The 20,263-nt window shown below is 39.5% G+C and overlaps 3 protein-coding genes and 1 long non-coding RNA gene across 32 annotated transcripts in view; 2 read left to right on the forward strand and 2 right to left on the reverse strand.

Annotated features, from left to right (window-relative positions):
* Positions 1-807, reverse strand: part of LOC110968858 (zinc finger protein 664-like) — a 55,861-nt gene extending 55,054 nt beyond the window's left edge. The window contains exon 1 of the mRNA XM_051953169.1: positions 495-807. Within this exon, the coding sequence (XP_051809129.1) occupies positions 495-720 (226 nt within the window). The 5' untranslated portion in view covers positions 721-807. The remainder of the gene's footprint in view (positions 1-494) is intronic.
* LOC110972179 (zinc finger protein ZFP2-like) overlaps positions 1-20,263 on the reverse strand; it is a 158,708-nt gene that overhangs the window by 19,608 nt on the left and 118,837 nt on the right. For 14 of the 29 annotated variants that reach the window (XM_051953094.1, XM_051953091.1, XM_051953090.1 and 11 more), the window contains one exon: positions 11,010-12,857. The exons of 1 other annotated variant lie outside the window; for it this stretch is intronic. In XM_051953094.1, the coding sequence (XP_051809054.1) occupies positions 11,779-12,857 (1,079 nt within the window). In that variant the 3' untranslated portion in view covers positions 11,010-11,778. Of the gene's footprint in view, positions 1-11,009; positions 12,858-16,492; positions 16,826-20,263 lie in introns of those variants that run through there. 14 more of the 29 variants (XM_051953062.1, XM_051953079.1, XM_051953081.1 and 11 more) reach the window with 2 other exon arrangements.
* On the forward strand, positions 2,071-7,777 carry LOC110968859 (zinc finger protein ZFP2-like). The gene is made up of 3 exons (XM_051953174.1): positions 2,071-2,379; positions 3,651-3,983; positions 6,034-7,777. The coding sequence occupies exons 1-3, from the start codon at positions 2,208-2,210 to the stop codon at positions 7,032-7,034; spliced, it is 1,506 nt and encodes a 501-aa protein (XP_051809134.1). The 5' UTR covers positions 2,071-2,207; the 3' UTR covers positions 7,035-7,777.
* LOC127535372 (uncharacterized) lies at positions 16,750-19,901 on the forward strand. Its single transcript, XR_007944207.1, has 2 exons — positions 16,750-16,863; positions 19,039-19,901. It is a non-coding gene; the product is annotated as an uncharacterized LOC127535372 (long non-coding RNA).

The following is a 20,263-nucleotide window of genomic DNA, read 5'->3' on the forward strand; positions in this document are numbered from 1 at the left end:
GGTCCCCTAGTGGCGGCGGGGCCCTAAGCAGCCGCTTAATTCGCGTATGGGGAGAGCCGGCCCTGAACGGCGAGACCGTAAATAGACAGTTCACATAAATGTCCAGGAGTGAAGACGCAACAGCAGAATTTCTGTCACAGAATAAATGTAATCCAGAGCTCTAATTAGGATTTTGCATTATGGTAAAGTGGTAAATGGTCTGCATTTATACAGTACTTTTACAATACCTGAAAGGTACTCAAAGCACTTTACATGATACGTCACATTCACCCATTCACACACTGATGGCGGAAGCTGCCATGCAAGGCGCTAACCACAACCCATCAGGGGCAATTAGGGGTTCAGTGTCTTGATCAGGGACACCTCGACATGAGCACGACGGGCCGAGGATCGAACTGGCAACCTTTTGGTTATAAGATGGCCACCCACTGAGCCATGCGGCATTAGTCACATTCCTCTGTTAGTTCATAAAGACAATCACAGTTTTTACTTACCAATTCTGTGTAACATTATTCGTGGTTTCCACATCATATCCTTCAGCCTGCGCTGATCATCGATGTCTTCATCCAACTGGCCGAGTGGTTTATCGGAAACTCCAGATATTTCTCTGGATATTTCTTCACAGTTGGAGTTGCACTGAACCAGTGTATCAGCCTCTTCCATCAGTACAAGCTGCTCTCCCTCCTGACTGGTGCACAGTTCTTCTTGCTCCTCTTTCATCTCTGGAGGCTCTGGGTCCTCCTGGCCCAGATTGGAATTCCTCTCCTATTTGCAGAGATTCTGCTCAATAACAACATTCTCCTCCTGGACATTTTGTTGTAGAAGATCTGGAAGGCAAAGGTAGAAAAAGGTTGGTAAAGGTGACAATATGTGACACACATCAGAACAAATATCGTTAACCCTCTGAAGCCCAAGCACTGTCTCGGTAGTTTTTGCTTCTGTCACGTTTTTCCTGATTGTGGGATTATTTTTCAGTGCAACACAAAATCCTGCCATGGAAACAGCACAACCATGACTAGAAGTAAAGAGAACTCGCAAACATCTTCTGTGCAGTATGGCACAGTTTTGACATAAATTACGTGTAAGGGGTTCCTCTGTTGTGTGTGCATGTTTTTTTTTGTCTCTCCCTCTCTCTCCTCCTGTCTCTCTCTCCGGCTGTGCTGGGTGGAGTCAGCCTCAGCTGATCTCAAAAAAGAGAAACAAGTTTAGATTTTAAAAATTGAAATTCCCATGTTCACTTGCAGATTAGCCGACAGACTCAATGCTCCTCAGCATGGAGGATACCAGTGTTGCACAAATATCTGCGGAGATGTTGTCATCCTTCAGAGACGCTCTTTACTGGAGGGGTTATGCTGCTCTAGATTTGTCTGTTTAAATACCTAAAAGCTGATTTCATTTCAGGTCGAGCAACATACTTGTACAGGTTCCATTCTTAATTTTTTTTTATTGACGATTTTTAAAAAACAAAACATGTTATTTTTTTAAAAGTTTCGATGTGTCCATAAAGGGCAGCACTGAGTCTTTACTGTTTCTTTTTATGGACTTTTGAAATTGTACATCGTCACCAAACTGATGACAAGAAATCTTACATTTGAACTGCATATACAGTGAACAATTAATCAACATCTGAAATGTTGATGTGACTACACACTGCTTTTTGGAAGATGCAAAACAGACACTAGTGCATTTATCTGTCACAATATATTGTGTTTTAAAAGTTTGTTATATTTTCCATTGTGTCAAATGTTACACTTAAAAATAATAACAATTGAGATAAATGTAGTGCAGTAGAAAGCATACATTTTTCTTCTGAAATGTCGTGGAGTGGAAGGATAAAGGAAGTAGAAGAAGTACATAAAAATGCACTAAAATGTCCACACTATGTTAGATACAAATTTGACTTTCATGGATCCATTTCTACAACTTTAGCACTGATGTTATTAAAAACTTTGTTATTATTATTATTTCGAAACAATAATCACAAAAATCATAATAATAATAATAATAACTTTACTTACATCAGCTGCTATCAAAAGAGAATATTTTAATTTGAAGGTGGAGGAAGTAAAAACAACATCCAGCGGAAGTGAAGTCAAACTGTTGTTAGCATTAGCCAAACCGCTGCTCATGGATACTGATGTGTGTAAGTTTCAGTAAACGATTGTTTTGTGGTATCTCAGAGTAATACTTGATCACTTAAAGTAAAGATGAACTCAGTCCAGAATCTGAGAGAGTTGATCAACGAGCGACTAACTGCTGCTGCTGAAGAAATATTCACGGAGTTTGAGAAAACCATCGTCCAGTACGAGGAGGAGATCGATCGTCAGCGCAGACTGCTGGATAACATCTGGAAACCAGAGACAAAGTTCCATACAACAGGTTTGTGAAACTGTGATGGTCTGAATGAGCTGATAGAAGTAAAGTGAGGAGCTGCAGTTTGTATGAATGAAAAGGAGGATAACTTTCACATTTCTCTACCGACTCCACGGTGGTCTTTAAATTTCAGGGTTCATAACTCACTCACTTTAGTGGCTGAATATAAATAATTGTCCTAATGAAATGTGAAATTCTTGTTTTGCTTCATCCCTATTTAATGTATTGTGATTTAGTACACATGCAATGTACAGAAAGTCTTTTTCTTTGTTAAAGTTGCTTTTTCTGTTTTTGTCTCCATTATTTTTAGCTTTTCCTCCATGTCAAACCCAACTCGTTCCCTCTGACACACTGACAAATATATTACTACGTACTTACTTAGGACGTACTAAGTGATCGATTATGTGTAGCAATTGATCAATTATTTGCTGTCACTGATCCATTATTCTTAGTTTTTGACCAGTAGATGTGTTGTAAATATCAGTACATTTCCACAATGTAAAAATCCTTCGGTATGTTTCATGTACATTAAAATAAAACACGTTATATGTGGATGTGAGACAAAAATATTATCAACGGAAAATGTGACTTGAACAGTTCCTTGTGATGATAATAATTTCTGTTAAACCACCAAATATTCGAGGTCACGTTATTCCAATTACTACTATTATGCATAAGTGACCATTTCTGAGTAAAACAGAAGAAAATACAAATAAAACACTGAGACATCGACAGTCAATCTGCTTTCTATAATTTTATCACAGTGAAATGATAAAGGTTCACTGCAAGACAGACAGTTTCAAATGACACGATTCCATTCATTGATTCCATGTATTACAGCAGTGTAACATGTTTACATGATATATTGAGAATTTTGTACAGTATAAATAGGATGGAATATAAGTGTGGTACAGTGTAAGATGAACTGTAGTAGTATTAAAACAGTTTCAAAACAACATCACATCAAAAACATCAATACAGAATGGCTCACAAACAGTTGAAAGCAGAAGAATTTTAATTTCAATTTCTGTCAAAACTGTGCCATGCTGCACTGAAGACATTTGTGAGTTCTCTTTACTTCTAGTCATGGTTGTGCTGTTTCCACGGAGATGCAGGATTTTATGTTGCACTGAAAAATAATCCCACAATGAGGAAAAACGTGACAGGAGCAAAAACTACCGAGACAGTGCTTGGGCTTCAGAAGGTTAACGATATTTGTTCTGATGTGTGTCACATATCGTCACCTTTAGCAACCTTGTTCTACCTTTGTCTTCCAGATCTTCTACAACAAAATGTCCAGGAGGAGAATGTTGTTATTGAGCAGAATCTCTGCAACCAGGAGAGGAACTCCAGTGTGGACCAGGAGGACCCAGAGCCTCCAGAGATGAAAGAGGAGCAAGAAGAACTGTGCACCAGTCAGGAGGGAGAGCAGCTTGTACTGATGGAAGAGGCTGATACACTGGTTCAGTGCAACTCCAACTGTGAAGAAATATCCAGAGAAATATTTGGAGTTTCTGATAAACGACTCGGCCAGTTGGATGAAGACATCGATGATCAGCGCAGGCTGAAGGATATGATCTGGAAACCACGAATAAAGTTACACAGAATTGGTATGTAAAACTATGATTGTCTTTATGAACTAACAGAGGAATATGATGAATGTAAGATCCTAATTAGAGCTCTGAGTTCCATTTATTTTCAGACAGTAATTCTGCTGTTGCATCTTAACTCATTGACATTTACTTGAACTGTCCATTTTCGGCCCACCGTTGCCTGGATACATCAACATGTCTGTCATCGTTTCATTTTTGTTTTTGTTTTTACATTTATGCCAGCACTGTGCTATTCTGCACAGATGTAATTTCAAAACTTTCTCTACTTCTAGTCCTGGTTGTGCTGTTTCCACAGAGGTACAGGACTTTATATTGCTGTGAACCCGTTAGGCTTCAGTGTCCCGCCGGTGGTACACTTACTAATTTGCATAGGAATTTCAAGAATGTCCGAAGGCTGCAAACGCGATTATACAAACACTATACGCCGATGGAAAGCTTAGATTCTCATGAATCCGCCGGTATAAACCACTTTCAGATGTGATTACCACAGCGGTAATATAAACACATTTGTCCGACAAACAACGAATATCCATCCATCCGTTTTCTATTCACGGCTTCAACGTACACAGTGCGACTCACATTTCCAGGTTCATTATTACACACAGATGAAAATATTCCACAAAAAACGGCCATAATCCAACCTTGGACATCCAGACGACACAAGCCAGTAAACTATTTTGTCCAAAACATGTCCTGAAGTCGGTATATAATCCACCAATAGGTCGTTTTCAAGGAAATGCACCTCGCAATGCGCGTCCAATATTCCCTGTACTTCTCGTCATATTTTTTATTTACAAATAGAATATTAGTGATTTTTTGTACTGAAAATGGCTGGAATTGACTGCAGCTTAAAGGAGCCCACTGTGAGGAAAAATGTGACTGCCCAGACAGGGCTTGGGGGTCAGAGGATTAAATGTCTTCTCTCAGATAAATGTTTCCTCAGACTAATAATTATAATAGTAATAAATTCTATTTGAAGGCACCTTTGTCGGCACTCAAGAACACTGGTCAGACATTTTCATATTTACACAATACACAATGAAACAGTCTGACCCCTCTGGTGGTCAAAGGATTAAAGGTCTTCTCTCTGCTGTTTGTTTCCTGATCATCATCTTGGCTCGCACTAGCCGATCTCCACAGCGCCATTGGCGCATCATTTTGCTGGATGGCACAGTCATTCTGAACCGTGTGAGCCACAGTGGTGCTCTATTTTTCTTGTAAAAAGCAACAAAAAGGGTTCGACTTACTTTTTCTTCGAAACGCCCGAGCGATAATATAAGAAAAACAAACTTTTTCTTTCGGCAGGTGTCGGAAATGGTCGGAGCCACCCGAATCTTGATCACGCGCCCGGGTCATGACCCGCTCTCGCCAATCACAGAAAAGCATGCTATTTTTACTGCGTGAAGTCTCTGAACGGTGTGCCACAAGGCGAGTCATTTGCGATCAGGAAAAGCAAGAAAGAGGAGGTTTTTGTTGAGTTTATGCTACATTTGTGAGATATGGTACATAGTGAGGGTTGAAGAATTGGACATAGGAAGAAAAGAAGGTAAATTGGACATGAAATCAATTTTTTATGGGTCAAAAAGTTGTGATCATGAACATGTTTCAGGTACAGGTTTTTAAATGCCCAAATGCATATATACATGGGAATGTGTCTTCACCCCTGACTGCCGGTTTTTACGAAAAGAACATTAAATTTGGATCTGAAAGTTTAGCAAAATGATACAGACTCACACTTTGTGATGATATTTATATTCAGGACTTAGACTTAAACATTTCACATTGTGTGTGTGGGGGGAGTGTCTTAACCCCCCCCCCCCCATCCCGAACATTCACATATATGTTTTTAAATACTTTAATTGCAGCATGAAGCAAACCAGCCTGCAAGACTCCATTTTTTCCGCTATCACTGACACAGAAATTTGTGGCTTTTTGTGGCTCATTGTTATTCTTATGAGTGAGCCACAGTGGCTCTTCATTTCAAATTCCTAGTGCAAGCATAGATCATGTTAATAACTTTTTTTCATGTGCCTTATTGTCCCTTCAGATCACCAACATCAAGATGTCAGTAAAGAGGGGAATGGTCTCGCTAATCAGCATCTCTGTAACCAGGAGAACAAGTTACATCTGGACCAGAAGGAGGCAGAACCTCCACAGATTAAGGAGGAACAGGAGGAACTCTGCACCAGTCATCAGAGAAAGCAGAATGTACTGAATCAAGCGACTGACACTTTTCTATTGATTTCAACTGATATCGATAATGACCTCAGTGAACTCAAACCAAACAGCAACCACCTCCTCTCTTACAATTCACCAGCCACCAAGACCCCACATCAGGATGGAAACAAGCTTGTAGACTCACTTTCAACTAGAAAGGCAGTGCTGAAGCCAAAGAGTCGTAGCAGTTGCAATGTAGCCAAGTCTTCATTGTCAGAACATCACTGTGATGTTGGTACAAACGAAAAATCTATCAAATGTGATGTTTTTGGAAACACCATTAAGAATAAGTATCAAACCAAGAAACATCACCAAATACACAAAGGTGTAAAACCAAAGGTTTGCAATGCATGTGGAAAAAGTTTTCGTTCACGGTCTCAGCTGAAACTCCATATGAAAATGCACACCGGTGATAAGCTGCTTTCTTGTAAAACATGTGGGAAACATTTCAGTTCAAGTAGTCATCTGACTATCCACATGAGAGCTCACACAGGTGAGAGGCCATTTTCTTGTGGAAGATGTGGGAAAAACTTCAGTCAACGTTCTAATCTGACTGCCCATATGAGAACTCACACGGGTGAGAGGCCATATTCTTGTGAAACATGTGGTAAAAGTTTCAGTCGTGGTGGTTATCTGACTGTCCACATGAGATCACACACAGGTGAGAAGCCGTATTCTTGTGAAACATGTGGGAAACATTTCAGTCGTAATAGTCATCTGACTATCCACATCAGAACTCACACAGGTGAGAAGCCGTATTCTTGTGAAAGATGTGGGAAACGTTTCAGTCAAGTCGGTCATCTGATTAGTCACAAGAGCTCACACAGGTGAAAAGCTGTTGTTTTGGAACAACGTTGGGAACAAAGCTCAGTAGAACACGCATTCATTCACAATGTTCAGGGTAAAAGTAGGTCTTGTAGATTCTGTGAGTTTATTGCATTTCAGACTGTGACCCATGGATGTTTAAAAATCTGCCAACCTGTCCATTGGATGCATGGCGACTTTTCCAGAAGCACATTACGTTTACGAAAGACAGACAACTGGAGACGTCATACTTCTGAGGAACAGCCTAATAGTTTATTACATGTTGGCTATCAGTTTCTGATAGAGCTGGGTGGGAAGAGATGATGTTGCTCTGATTTAATGTAGTGAAAATGAGTTTACACAACAACATAGTTTTTTATTTAATTATTTTCGTAATTCTCATGTTCAGTTCATGTGTGTATGTGAATTGGTTGCAATCCAGTTCAACTTCAGTCTGTATTTCTGTGGTGGGTCTTTGTTTAAAAAAAATTAAACCAGTTTCCAATGCAGTAAAATGTGGAAATAACAGACCTGACTGGTTTCATATCAGATAAAGCTTCAGCTTATAATACAGTTGAAGTAAACAGTTCATCTCGTAGAAACTTCAGTTTGCTTCAGGACAGTTTGTTCAGATCAGATGACTTTGATGTAACACACTTGAAATGTTGCTTTGTGAATGCTGTACTGAGAAGATTTTTTGTGTAATTGTCAAACTGTATGTATTGTACTTTTTCAAGACCTCCACAGAAACAGATTATTTAATTCCCTCACTTCATTTTTGTTGATAGCTTCATTCCAATTGGCTGATAAAATGTTGATGATACATGGCCTTGTGTGACAAGTTTTAACCCCAAAATGAAATTGTTTCCTTTGATTGTTTTTTGAATTGTGTTGCATTCTTTTTTAAATGCAACCATGAACTGTTTGAAACAAAATCTTATTATCATTGTGTTTCATTTTCTGGGTGTTTTTAATATATCAGGGAAGTGATTGTTTGAGTTTTTCCACAAAAATCAACCTGTACACCAAAGTGAGATCATATGCTGTTTTATATTTGTCAAAGTTGGGTTGCGTGATAATATTCAACAGTTTTATATCATTAGATAGACCAGCAGTTTAGATTTAATGAACTGAAATTCCTCTGGGGGCTGCACAGTGGTCTAGTGGTTAGAACATTTATTGATGTTCACGATTTTTTTAATTATCATAAAAAACACAACCAAAATGTCATTTAACGTGTATTGAAGACATGCAGCAAGTTTCCAGTTTGTCTGTTTTCCTACTTCAACAACCACTAGTCTCTTGTGTTGTTTCTTGTTAATTCAATTAGATAAATTAATTAAGTAAGTAAACTCTTAACTGTTCGGTCATTCAACTCTTCAAATGAAGTCAAAATGGATATGTTCTGAGAATGTATGATTTCAAGTTCTGAAATGATCGGAAAATAAAAATGAGGCATTTAAAATTGAAAGTAAAAATGTCTATCTGGATTTCAACCACGTCACAGATCTGAAACAGCTCTTTGAACAGTTTTTAATAAAACACTCAGCTGTTCTGGGGATTTTCGTCCTGCCCTCAACACTAAATCTGGGAATCCTAAAATCACAGTTTGAACAGTTCATGGCCATGGACTGAAGTCATTCTTCTCAAACCCCTCACTCACTGTGCTCACTTGTTGGGTCCCTTGAGTTTCCATTTGGAACCCAATCTTGCTTTGATGTACAGTGGGTATGGAAAGTATTCAGACCCCTTGAAATTTTTCACTCTCTGTGTCATTGCAGCCTTTTGCCAAAATCAAAAAACTTCATTTTATTTCTCGTTAATATACACTCAGCATCCCTTCTTGACAGAAAAAAACAGAAATGTAGAAATTTCTGCAAATTTATTAAAAAAAAAAACTGAAATATCACATGGTCAGAAATATTCAGACCCTTTGCAGCGACATTCATATTTAACTCACATGCTGTCCATTTCTTCTGATCCTCCTCGAGATGGTTCTGCTTCTTTATTGGAGTCCAGCTGTGTTTAATTAAACTGATTGGACTTGATTAGGAAAGGCACACACCTGTCTATATAAGACCTTACAGCTCACAGTGCATGTCAGAGCAAATGAGAATCATGAGGTGGAAGGAACTGCCCAAGGAGCTCAGAGACAGAATTGTGGCAAGGCACAGATCTGGCCAAGGTTACAAAAGAATTTCTGCAGCACTCAAGGTTCCTAAGAGCACAGTGGCCTCCATAATCCTCAAATGGAAGAAGTTTGGGACGACCACAACTCTTCCTAGACCTGGCCGTCCAGCCAAACTGAGCAATGGTGGGAGAAGAGCCTTGGTGAGAGAGGTAAAGAAGAACCCAAAGATCACTGTGGCTGAGCTCCAGAGATGCAGTCGGGAGATAGGAGAAAGTTCCACAAAGTCAACTATCACTGCAGCCCTCCACCAGTCGGGACTTTATGGCAGAGTGGCCCGACGGAAGCCTCTCCTCAGTGCAAGACACATGAAAGCCCGCATAGAGTTTGCCAAAAAAACACATGAAGGACTCCCAGACTATGAGAAATAAGATTCTCTGGTCTGATGAGACCAAGATTGAACTTTTTGGTGTTAATTCTAAGCGGTATGTGTGGAGAAAACCAGGCACTGCTCATCACCTGCCCAATACAATCCCTACAGTGAAACATGGTGGTGGGAGCATCATGTTGTGGGGGTGTTTTTCAGCTGCAGGGACAGGATGACTGGTTGCAATTGAAGGAAGGATGAATGCGGCCAAGTACAGAGATATCCTGGAGGAAAACCTCTTCCAGAGTTCTCAGGACCTCAGACTGGGCTGAAGGTTCAACTTTCAACAGGACAATGACCCTAAGCACACAGCAAAAATAACAAAGGAGTGGCTTCAGAACAACTCTGTGACCGTTCTTGACTGGCCCAGCCAGAGCCCTGACCTAACCCCCAATTGAGCATCTCTGGAGAGACCTCAAAATGTCTGTCCATCAACATTCACCATCCAACCTGACAGAATTGGAGAGAATCTGCAAGGAAGAATGGCAGAGGATCCCCAAATCCAGATGTGAAAAACTTGTTGCGTCATTCCCAAGAAGACTCATGGCTGTACTAGCTGAAAAGGGTGCTTCTACTCAATACTGAGCACAGGGTCTGAATACTTCTGACCATGTGATATTTCAGTTTTTCTTTTTTAATAAATTTGCAAAAGTTTCATTTGTTTTTTTCTGTCAAGATGGGGTGGTGAGTGTACATTAATGAGAAATAAAATGAACTTTTTTGATTTTGGCAAATGGCTGCAATGACACAGAGTGAAAAATTTCAAGGGGTCTGAATACTTTCCGTACCCACTGTATATGCTGCCCTTTGACTCCATTATTAACAAATGTAAGATTTCTTGTTATCAATTATTGGAGACAATATACAAATTTATTAATACATAAAAAGTAACAGAAAAGACTCAGTGCTGCCTTTTGTGGACACATCAAAACTTTTAAATCTCACACATTTTCTGAAAAAAAAGTCAAAACAAAAGAAAAATGGAATCTGAACAAATATGTTGCTTGACTTGAATCCCATAAAACAGTTTTTAGGTCTTTCAAAAGACAAATCTGGAGCAACACAACCCTTCCAGTAAAGAGTGTCTCCGAAGAATGGCACATCTCTGTAGGCATTTGTGCAACACTGGTGCCCTCCATGCTGAGGAAGATTGAGTCAATCGACCAATATAAAATGAACATAGGAATTTCAATTTATTAGATCTAAACTGTTGTTTTTTCAATAAGACTGTTGAACATTATCACGCAGCCCAACTTTGATGAAAAAAAAAACTGCCTGTGATCTCACTTTTGTCTACAAGTTGATTGTTGTGGAAAAATGTCTGCACAATATATTAGAAACATCCAGAAAATTAAGCATAAGGAGAAAAAGATTTCGTTTCACACAGTTTATCGTTTCATTTAAAAACAGACAGCAAAATCTGTCAGTGGGAACAGAATACAAAAAATGAGCAAAGGAAGGAAATTTATTTTGGGGTTAAAATTCATCAGTTCAAACAGTGACATCAAAGCCATGTATCATCAACATTTTATCAGCCAACCAGACTGAAGTTGCCAACAAATATGAACGAAAAGAACTGAATAATCTCTGTTTCTGTAGAAATCCAAATGGGATACAATGCAAACTATCAGACAATTGCATTATAATTCATCTCATTCCAGCACTCACAAAGCAAAACTTCAAGTGTGTTACATCAAAGTCATCTGATCTGACCAAACTGTTCTGAAGCAAACTGAAGTCTCTATGAGTTGAACTTTAAAATGAAACTCCCTTGTAGAAAGCTGAAGCTTTATCTGATATGAAACCAGTCAGAACTGTGACTTCCAGATGTTACTATACTGGAAACTGATTTAATTTTTTTTTTCTACAAAGACCCACCACAGAAATACAGATTGAAGTTGAACTGGATTGAGACCAATTTACATATACATGAACTTAAGACGAGGATTACTAAAAATAATTCAGTCAAAAAAATGACATTCATGTGTAAATTCAGGTTCAGGACATTAAATCAGACCGATATCATCCCTTTCCACCCAGCTCTAACAGAAATTGAAAACAAACATTAAACTAATCATGAGGTTTTTAGTCAGAAATTTTACACCTCCACTTGTGTTTCGTTTGTAAATGCTGCTACTGTAAAAGTCGGCACATTTCCATTGGACAGGTTGACAGATTTTAAAAGATCTATGTCTCACAATCTGACATGCAATAACCTAAGAATCATTGCTGAAGTGGTCTAAAGGCACTTCAAATCTATAAGACCTACTTTTGTCCTGAATGAAGTGAATGAATGAATGAATGCGTGTTCTCATGTGGCGAGTCAGGTGATACCTTTTAATGAAACCTTTTCCACAGGTTTCACAAGAATATGGCCTCTCACCTGTGTGAGTTCTGACATGAACAGTCAGATGATCTCTTTTACTGAATTTTTTTCCACATGCTTCACAAGAATATGGCTTCTCGCCTGTGTGAGTTCTCCTGTGCACAGTCAGACGAGCATTTTTACTGAAACGTTTTCCGCAGATTTCACAAGAATATGGCCCCTCACTGTTGTGAGTTCTCATGTGGACAGTCACATGACTATTTTTGCTGAAACGTTTCCCACAGGTTTCACAAGAAAATCGTTTGTCACCTTTGTCAATTGTCATCTGGACTTTCAGGTCAGACCCTAAATTACATTCTTTTCTGCACGCATTGTCAGCACTTGGTTTTACACTGTTGTGGATTTGGTGATGTCTCTTCATTTGGTACTTATTCTGAAAGGTTTTTCCACAAACATCACATTTTAAAGACTTTCTTCCTGTGTCTGTATCACAGTGACTTTCTGACAATGAAGACTTGTCTACATTGTTACTGTGACTGCTCTCTCTGTTATGACTCTTCTTTGCCTTCAGCGCTGCATTTCTAGTTGACCCTGAGTCGACATGCTTGCTTCCCTCCTCATGTGGGCTCTCAGCTACTGGTGAATTATAAGAGAGGAGCTGGTTGCTGTTTGGTTTGAGTTCACTCTGGTCACCATCCTTATCAGCTGAAGTCAATAGAAAGGTGTCAGTAGCTTGATTCAGTACAATCTGGTCTTCCTGATGACTGGTGCAGAGTTCCTCCGGTTCCTCTTTAATCTGTGAAGGTTCTGGGTCTTCCTGGTCCAGGAAAGTGCTGAATTTATCCTCTTCCTCTTTAATTGGTAAAGGTGTTGGATCCTCCTGCTCCAGACTAAACTTCTTCTCCTGGTTACAGAGCTGCTGATGAGCAAGACCATTCCTCTCTTTCCAGACATCTTGATGTGGGTGGTCTGAGTGGTGGAGAGCATGAAAAAAGTTATTAACATGATGATAAGGAAAGAAACATCTGAGAGAAGGCATGAAGTCCTCTCACATTCTTCCTCACATTGGCTAATCCTGAACAGCAAAATACACTTGTAAAGAACATAATGTCATGGCTCTCTTGAGTTTCCAGATATTTCTACAACTCTGATTATTCTCTGATAGAGTGATTGGAACAGATACTTCTTTGTCACAAAAAACATTCATGAAGTTTGGTTCTTTTATGACTTAATTATGGGTTAACAGAAAAAGTGACTAAATCTGCTTGGTCAAAAATATAAATACAGAAACATGAATTAGCAATTTTGGTGACTTAGAAAGTTGTGTCAATGAAATGAGCTTCATTGCCTCTCAACTTCTTGTGAGTGATTATGAGTGACCACAGCTGTTGATTTCTCTTAGGCCTTTTAAATAGGGCTCAGTGGATACAAATGCCCACAAACACTACAATGGAAAAGTCAAAAGAGCTCAGCACAGATCTGAAAAAGCGAATCATTGACTTGAACAAGTCAGGAAAGTCACTTGGAGCCATTTCAAAGCAGCTGCAGGTCCCAAGAGCAACAGTGCAAACAATTGTTTGTAAGTATAAAGCGCATGGCACTGTTTTGTCACTGCCACAATCAGGAAGAAAATGCAAGCTATCACCTGCTACTGAGAGAAAATAGGTCAGGAGGGTTAAGAGCAGGGATGGCTGGTATTAATGGGCTAACAGGGCTAAGCCCTCCCAGGCCAACACAAAAAAGATAAGAAAATTATTTTTCAAATAACTTACAACAGATAGTTTTAAGTTTACATGAAAACAAAGGTAGCAACAGCACCAATCAGTCAAAAGAAAAACATAGAATATCTCTAAATGGCCTTATTTTTTACAGCCCCAGCAGATGCAGTCCGCTTTCATTCAGTTCGTTCTTGTAAGTGATTGACAGGTGTCATGTCCCGCCCCCGTGATTTACTGATCATGTGGGCTAACTTCAGTCAGCCCACAGGCCTTTGATGCAGCGAGAAAAGGTTAAGCTATGGCGGGCGTTAGCATGAGCGAGGTGGATTATTTGCTTTCATGTCCATTTTCCTCAATGTCTTTGGAGGAAAAGCTGGAAGTTAAGAGACTGGGATCACATCGGCCGTCGATGTGAGCTTCTTTTCAAATAAGGTAGGCCCATGTTGACCTGTTAACCCTTTAAGCTGCAGTCAATTCCAGCCGTTTTCAGTACAAAAAAATCGCTAATATTCTATTTTTAAATAAAAAAATTATGAAAAATACGGGGAATATTGGACGCGCATCGCGAGGTGCATTTCCTTGAAAACGACCGATTCGTGGATTTTATACCGACTTCAGGACATGTTTTAGACAAAATAGTTTACTGGCTTGTGTTGTCTGGATGTAAAAGGTTGGATTATGGCCGTTTTTTGTGGAATCTTTTTTTCTGTGTGTAATAATGAACCCGGAAATGTGAGTCGCGCTGTGTGCGTTGAAGCCGTGTATAGAGAACGAATGGATGAATATTTGTTTTTGTCGGACAAATGTGTTTTTCTCACCCGCTGTGGTAATCACATCTGAAAGTGGTTTATAGATTCATGAGAATCTAAGCTTTCCATCGGCGTATAGTGTTTGTATAATCGCGTTTGCAGCCGTCGGACATTCTTGAAATTCCTATGCAAATTAGTAAGTGTACTGCCGGCGGTACACCTACTACGCACTGAAGCGCAAAGGGTTAAAGGACTGTGACACCTTGTTTTTGCTGAGGTCATCTGTTATACTGAAGGCGTGTTTTACACTACATGTTGCCAAACAGTTGCAATAAGACAGCTGCAGCAGGCTATCTGTGGGCAGTCGTTGCAGTTGGAACACATTTTGTAGTGGTGTGTTTGTGTGTGTGTGTGTGTGTGTGTGTGTGTGTGTGTGTGTGTGTGTGTGTGTGTGTGTGTGTGTGTGTGTGTGTGTGTGTGTGTGTGTGTGTGTGTGTTCTTGTACTTGCTACATGGTGAGTACCATTTTCTGCATTTAACTATCAAAGTGAGGACATTTTTACAAAGTGAGGACATTCTGGCCGGTCCTCACTTTGAAACAGCCATGTTTGAGGGTGAAGACTTGTTTTTAGAGAACAGGTATGAATTGAGGTTTGGTTAGGGTTAGGGTAAGGATTAGGGTTAGGCAATCAGTTGTGATGGTTAAGGTTAGGGTAAGGCTCTAGGAAATGCATTACGCCTATGGATGTCCTCACTAAGATAGAAGTACAAACATGTGTGTGTGTGTGTGTGTGTGTGTGTGTGTGTGTGTGTGTGTGTGTGTGTGTGTGTGTGTGTGAGTGAGAGAGTGAGTGAGTGAGTGAGTGTGTTGATGTAGAGCACTAAAAAAGTATAGTGTACCTGTAATTGATGTAACTGTGTGTATCATAGGTGATGTTGCTTTTGCAGCTGTGTTAACCATTTAATCCGTATTATGCATTTGTTAGTCCACCCAACAAATTTCACCACCAGCCGCCACTGGTTAAGAGTCAACTGAGAACCACCAAAAAGCAGATCTGCCAAGAATTAGAAGCTGCCTCGGTGTCAGTGTCCACAGTCAAGCGTGTTTTGCATCGCATGGACTGAGAGGCTGCCATGCAAGAAGGAAGCCCTTGCTCCAAAAGCGACACCTTAAGGCTCAACTGAAGTTTGCTGCTGATCACATGGACAAAGATAAGACCTTCTGGAGGAAAGTTCTGTGGTCAGATGAAACAAAAATCGAGCTTTTTGGCCACAATGCCCAGTAATATCTGGAGGAGAAAAGGTGAGGCCTTTAACCCCGAGAACACCATGTCTACCGTCAAGCACGGTGGTGGTAGTATTATGCTGTGGGACTGTTTTGCTGCCAATGGAACTGGTGCTTTACAGAGAGTAAATGGGATAATGAAGGCGGATTACCTTCAAATTCTGCAAGACAACCTAAAATGATCAGCCTGAAGGTTGGGTCTTGGCCACAGTTGGGTGTTCCAACAGGACAATGACCCCAAACACACATCAAAAGTGGAAATGGAATGGCTACATCAGCCTAGAATTAAGGTTTCAGAATGGCCTTCCCAAAGTCCTGACTTAAACCTAATTGAGAACATGTGGACGACGCTGAAGAAACAAGTCCATGTCAGAATGCCAACAAATTTAACTGAACTGCACCGATTCTGTCAAGAGGAGCGGTCAAAGATTCAACCAGAAGCTTGAGGATGGCTACCAAAAGTGCCTAATTGAAGTAAAAATGGCCAAGGGACGTGTAACCAAATATTAGCATTGCTGTATTTATATTTTTGACCCAGCAGATTTAGTCACATTTTCTGTTAACCCATATTAAAGTTGTAAAAAAACAAACTTCATGAATGTTATTTGTGACAAAGAAGTATCTGTTCCAATCACTCTATCAGAGAAAAAACAGAGTTGTGGAAATAACTGGAAATTGATGTATCCAGGCAACAGCAAGGCGGCAAATAGATAGTTCAAATAAATGTCAACGAGCTAAGATGCAAAAGCGGAATTTCTGTCTAAAAATAAATGTAACTCAGAGCTCTAATTAGGATCTTACATTCGTCACATTCCTGTACTAGTTCATTAAGACAATCATAGTTTTACATACCAATTCTGTGTAACATTATTCGTGGTTTCCAAATGGCATCCACTAGCCTGAGCTCATAATCAATCTCTTCATCCAACTGGCCCAGTGGTTTATCAGAGACTCCAAATATTTCTCTGGATATTTCTACACTGTTGGATTCACACTGAATCAGTGAGTTAGCCTCTTGCATCAGTGCAAGATGCTCTCCCTCCCCACTGGTGCACAGTTCCTCCTGCTCCTCGTTCTTCTGTGGAGCATCTGGATCATCCTGGTCCACACTGGAGTTCTTCTCCTGGTTGCAGAGACTCTGCTCAGCAAGAACATTCTCCTCCTGGACATGTTGCTGCAGAAGGTCTGGAGGGCAAAATGACAAAAGTAAAAGCTTGTTAAAGGTGACGATAGATGATTGCACATCTGAGCTAATAACACTATGAAACCCAAGCACTGTCTTGGCAGACTTTGTTCCTGTCACATTTTTCCTCATTGTGGGCTTATTTTTCAGTGCGATATAAAATCCTTCACCTCTGTGGAAAAGCACAACCATGACGAGAATTACAGAGAACTCACAAATGTCTTCTGAGAAGTATGAATAGAATAGATATTAGAAAAGAATATATTTTATTGGTCCCACAAGAAGGAATTGTCACAATGTCACAGTAGCTAAGTGACAGGAAGAAAAATCAAAAAAACACAACTATAAATTAAAGATGTAAGATATATACACTATGCAATGTATATAAGAAAAACGTTGCCACGAAACGCCGTAGGTCGAGAATGTCGTTAACCGAGGACCTCCTGTATAATTTTGGCCACCACAGTCAAACTAGAAATAATTAGCAACAATGCTAGTTAATTGTGACAGTTCCGACTATAGTAATCATATAAATGAAATTACTCATAATCCAGGTTTTCACCTGCCTATGAAACATCTCCAAGAAGCAGCTGCATACTCAGTTTATGAGGATTTAATAGCAAGTCAATTTAATATTTTGCTGAAAATGTTGTTGTCCTTTCTGAAAGTTGAGGTTTCCATCTGTCTCTGGGTTGTCCTGTGATGAACCAGTGATCCACCCTGGGTGTCCACCGCCTCCCACCCAGTATTATTTGGGACAGGATCTTGGCCCTGCAACTGTATAATTATCTTCACTAATTCAATTGCTGTACTCTGCTGTAAAACATTTTGATACTACTACAGCTCATCTTATACCATGCCACACTTATATTCCATTCATTTTATGGTGCATGATAGTCTCAATATATCACACACTGGTCAAATACTAAGAATAACTGACCAGTTACTACAAATAATGGAACAGTTATTATAAATTTTTGATCAGTCGGAACGTCCCAGGTTAGTACATAGTAATATATTTGTCAGTGTGTCAGAGTGAATGAGTTGGGTTTGACATGGAGGACGAGAAAAGCAAAAATGATGGAGACATAGACAGAAAACACAACTTTCACAAAGAAAAAGACTTTCTGTGCATTTCATGTGTATTTAATCACCATAGATTATATGTGGATGAAGGAAAACGTGACTTTCACACTTCTTAGGACAATTATTTAAATTCAGCCACCAAAGTAAGGGAGTTGATGTTTGCCTGATGTCGTTGGGATTATTATAAACCCTGAAATTTAATAGTGCAGCGGTTAAGAGAATAATTGTTCAAATTATGATAAAAGTACCAAACTTGGACCAAGTACAGCCTGAACCCTTGTCTTCCACATAAGGGAGAGCTTCACCAGAAATTTGCATTATTTCAGGGGTAGATTAAGTATTAAATATTGGGTATCGGTTAATATGTTAAATATTATAAAAATCATTTAACACTGTGAAAATAGCCAAATTGGTGGCCTATTTTCCCTTCAAGTGGAAGACGGCTATTGATTAGAGGGATTTTAAGCATGTTTAGCTAAAAAAATAGTGGTTCTGCAGCATAAATACTTCAAAATGTACACAATTTCAACTTTGAATATACAGAATACTTAACAATTATACCACATCAGTAACATTTGGCCTACATTATACATGGCTGTTCATCCAATTGTTGCACAATTTATAGCTGTGTAACTTAAAAGTAACAATCCTATGTCTTTTTCATGTATTTCACTCTTTAGAGTATTGTCCTTAAACATTAAATTTTGATTTAAAGGGTTTCAGTTTATTGTTATATTTCTTGATCTCAAATATGATGTTATTCTTAAGGGCTGGTTGAACCATTTTCTGCACAGACTTAGCATAATTATAGAAAATGAGTTGAAATGTTAAAAATGGGTCTGATTTGCACCTATCCTGTCTGTCTGCATCTGTTATTATCATTTTCAGAAAACTTTGTTGTGGTTTTTACAAGACTCTCCTGCATGAGCAAAGAAAAAGAACAAAAAATGCTGATAAGGACAGTTGACACACATGTAGTTGTCCTTGCAATATCACAAATGCAAAGGCTTTCAGTGCTTGAATTATGGATAGCATTTGGTGTTGGGAAACACTATTGTTACATCCCAGCACACTCTATTGCATCTGCAATGGGGTCTGTGAAATCCTCTGGTTTACCTTTCTTTCACAGTCTGACTGGATGTGACACCACATCAGCATTTGCAGGCAGAGGAAAGAAAACAGCATGGGATATTTGGACAGTATTTCCTGAGATATCATCTGTCTTCACCAGGCTATCAACGTATACAGCAGACATCAGTGGAGATACAGTTGCCCAGCTTGAACGATTTGTTGTGCTGCTCTATGCAAAGACATCTGAGGCATTCAGTGTCTCTTTGCTCAAGGGTCTCGAGACTTGGAGAATATTCCTCCCACCCAGGGAGCACTAAAACAGCACATCAAGAGAGCAGTGTATCAAGCTGCTTATGTTTGGGGTCAGACGTTAGTAGCTCAACAAGAACTCCCATCACCTGCTGACTGGGGTTGGGAGGAGACCAAACAAGGATGGATCCCAAAGTGGACAGATCTGCCAGAAGCTAGTAAAGCATGCTATGAACTTATCCATTGTGGATGTAAAAAAGCCTGCAGGGGACTATGCAAATGTCTGCGAGCTAATCTCAAGTGCACTGCTCTCTGTGCTTGCTCTGGCAGCTGCAGCAGACAGGAACTCTGAACATGCTTTATGAATCTGACTCAAACCAACTACACACAGTGTCAAGTATCAAACTAAAAAAAAAGCATGTTATTCAGTCATAAACAGATCTATTCAGTTGTAAGTAGTTTTTTTTCCAAGTATAGACATTGAAAGAATGCGATACAAGGCATTAGAGCTCTTAAACTGTGTTTATACTGTTTTGCCAATTCTTTGTATGTCATTATTGTTCTTGCCATCTTAAACTGTAAGTGTTTAACTGTTTTGCAAATAATACTGTATTGTTTATGTTATTATGGTTCTTACCATTGCACTGAAAAAAATACATGCTTTAACATTTAGATTCAAAGTAATGATTGTAAAATGTGACACAATACCTGCATTATGCAAGCTAGTGTTCCGCTAATTTATCATTACTGTAACTACTGTTAAAGATGATTCACTGATTACAAACTTGGCATGTACTTTTTCTAGAAACTGATAAAAACCCAAAGGGTAGAGGGAGGAGGGGGACCCCGTAAATCCCCCCAGACCCAACTAAATTAATAATAATTGATCTTCAAAGGATCACTGGTCTCCCTACCACCCTCCTCAGCTCTCCGTCTAAAGGGTCCGGTTCTCCAGCCCAGTGGGTCTGACCCACCGTTCTGAAGAACATTTAAGCTGGTATTTCGAGGAAAAGTCGCCTAGCCTCTCAATGCCT

This window comes from Acanthochromis polyacanthus, chromosome 9, assembly GCF_021347895.1.
Source record: "Acanthochromis polyacanthus isolate Apoly-LR-REF ecotype Palm Island chromosome 9, KAUST_Apoly_ChrSc, whole genome shotgun sequence".
NCBI lineage: Eukaryota > Metazoa > Chordata > Actinopteri > Pomacentridae > Acanthochromis > Acanthochromis polyacanthus.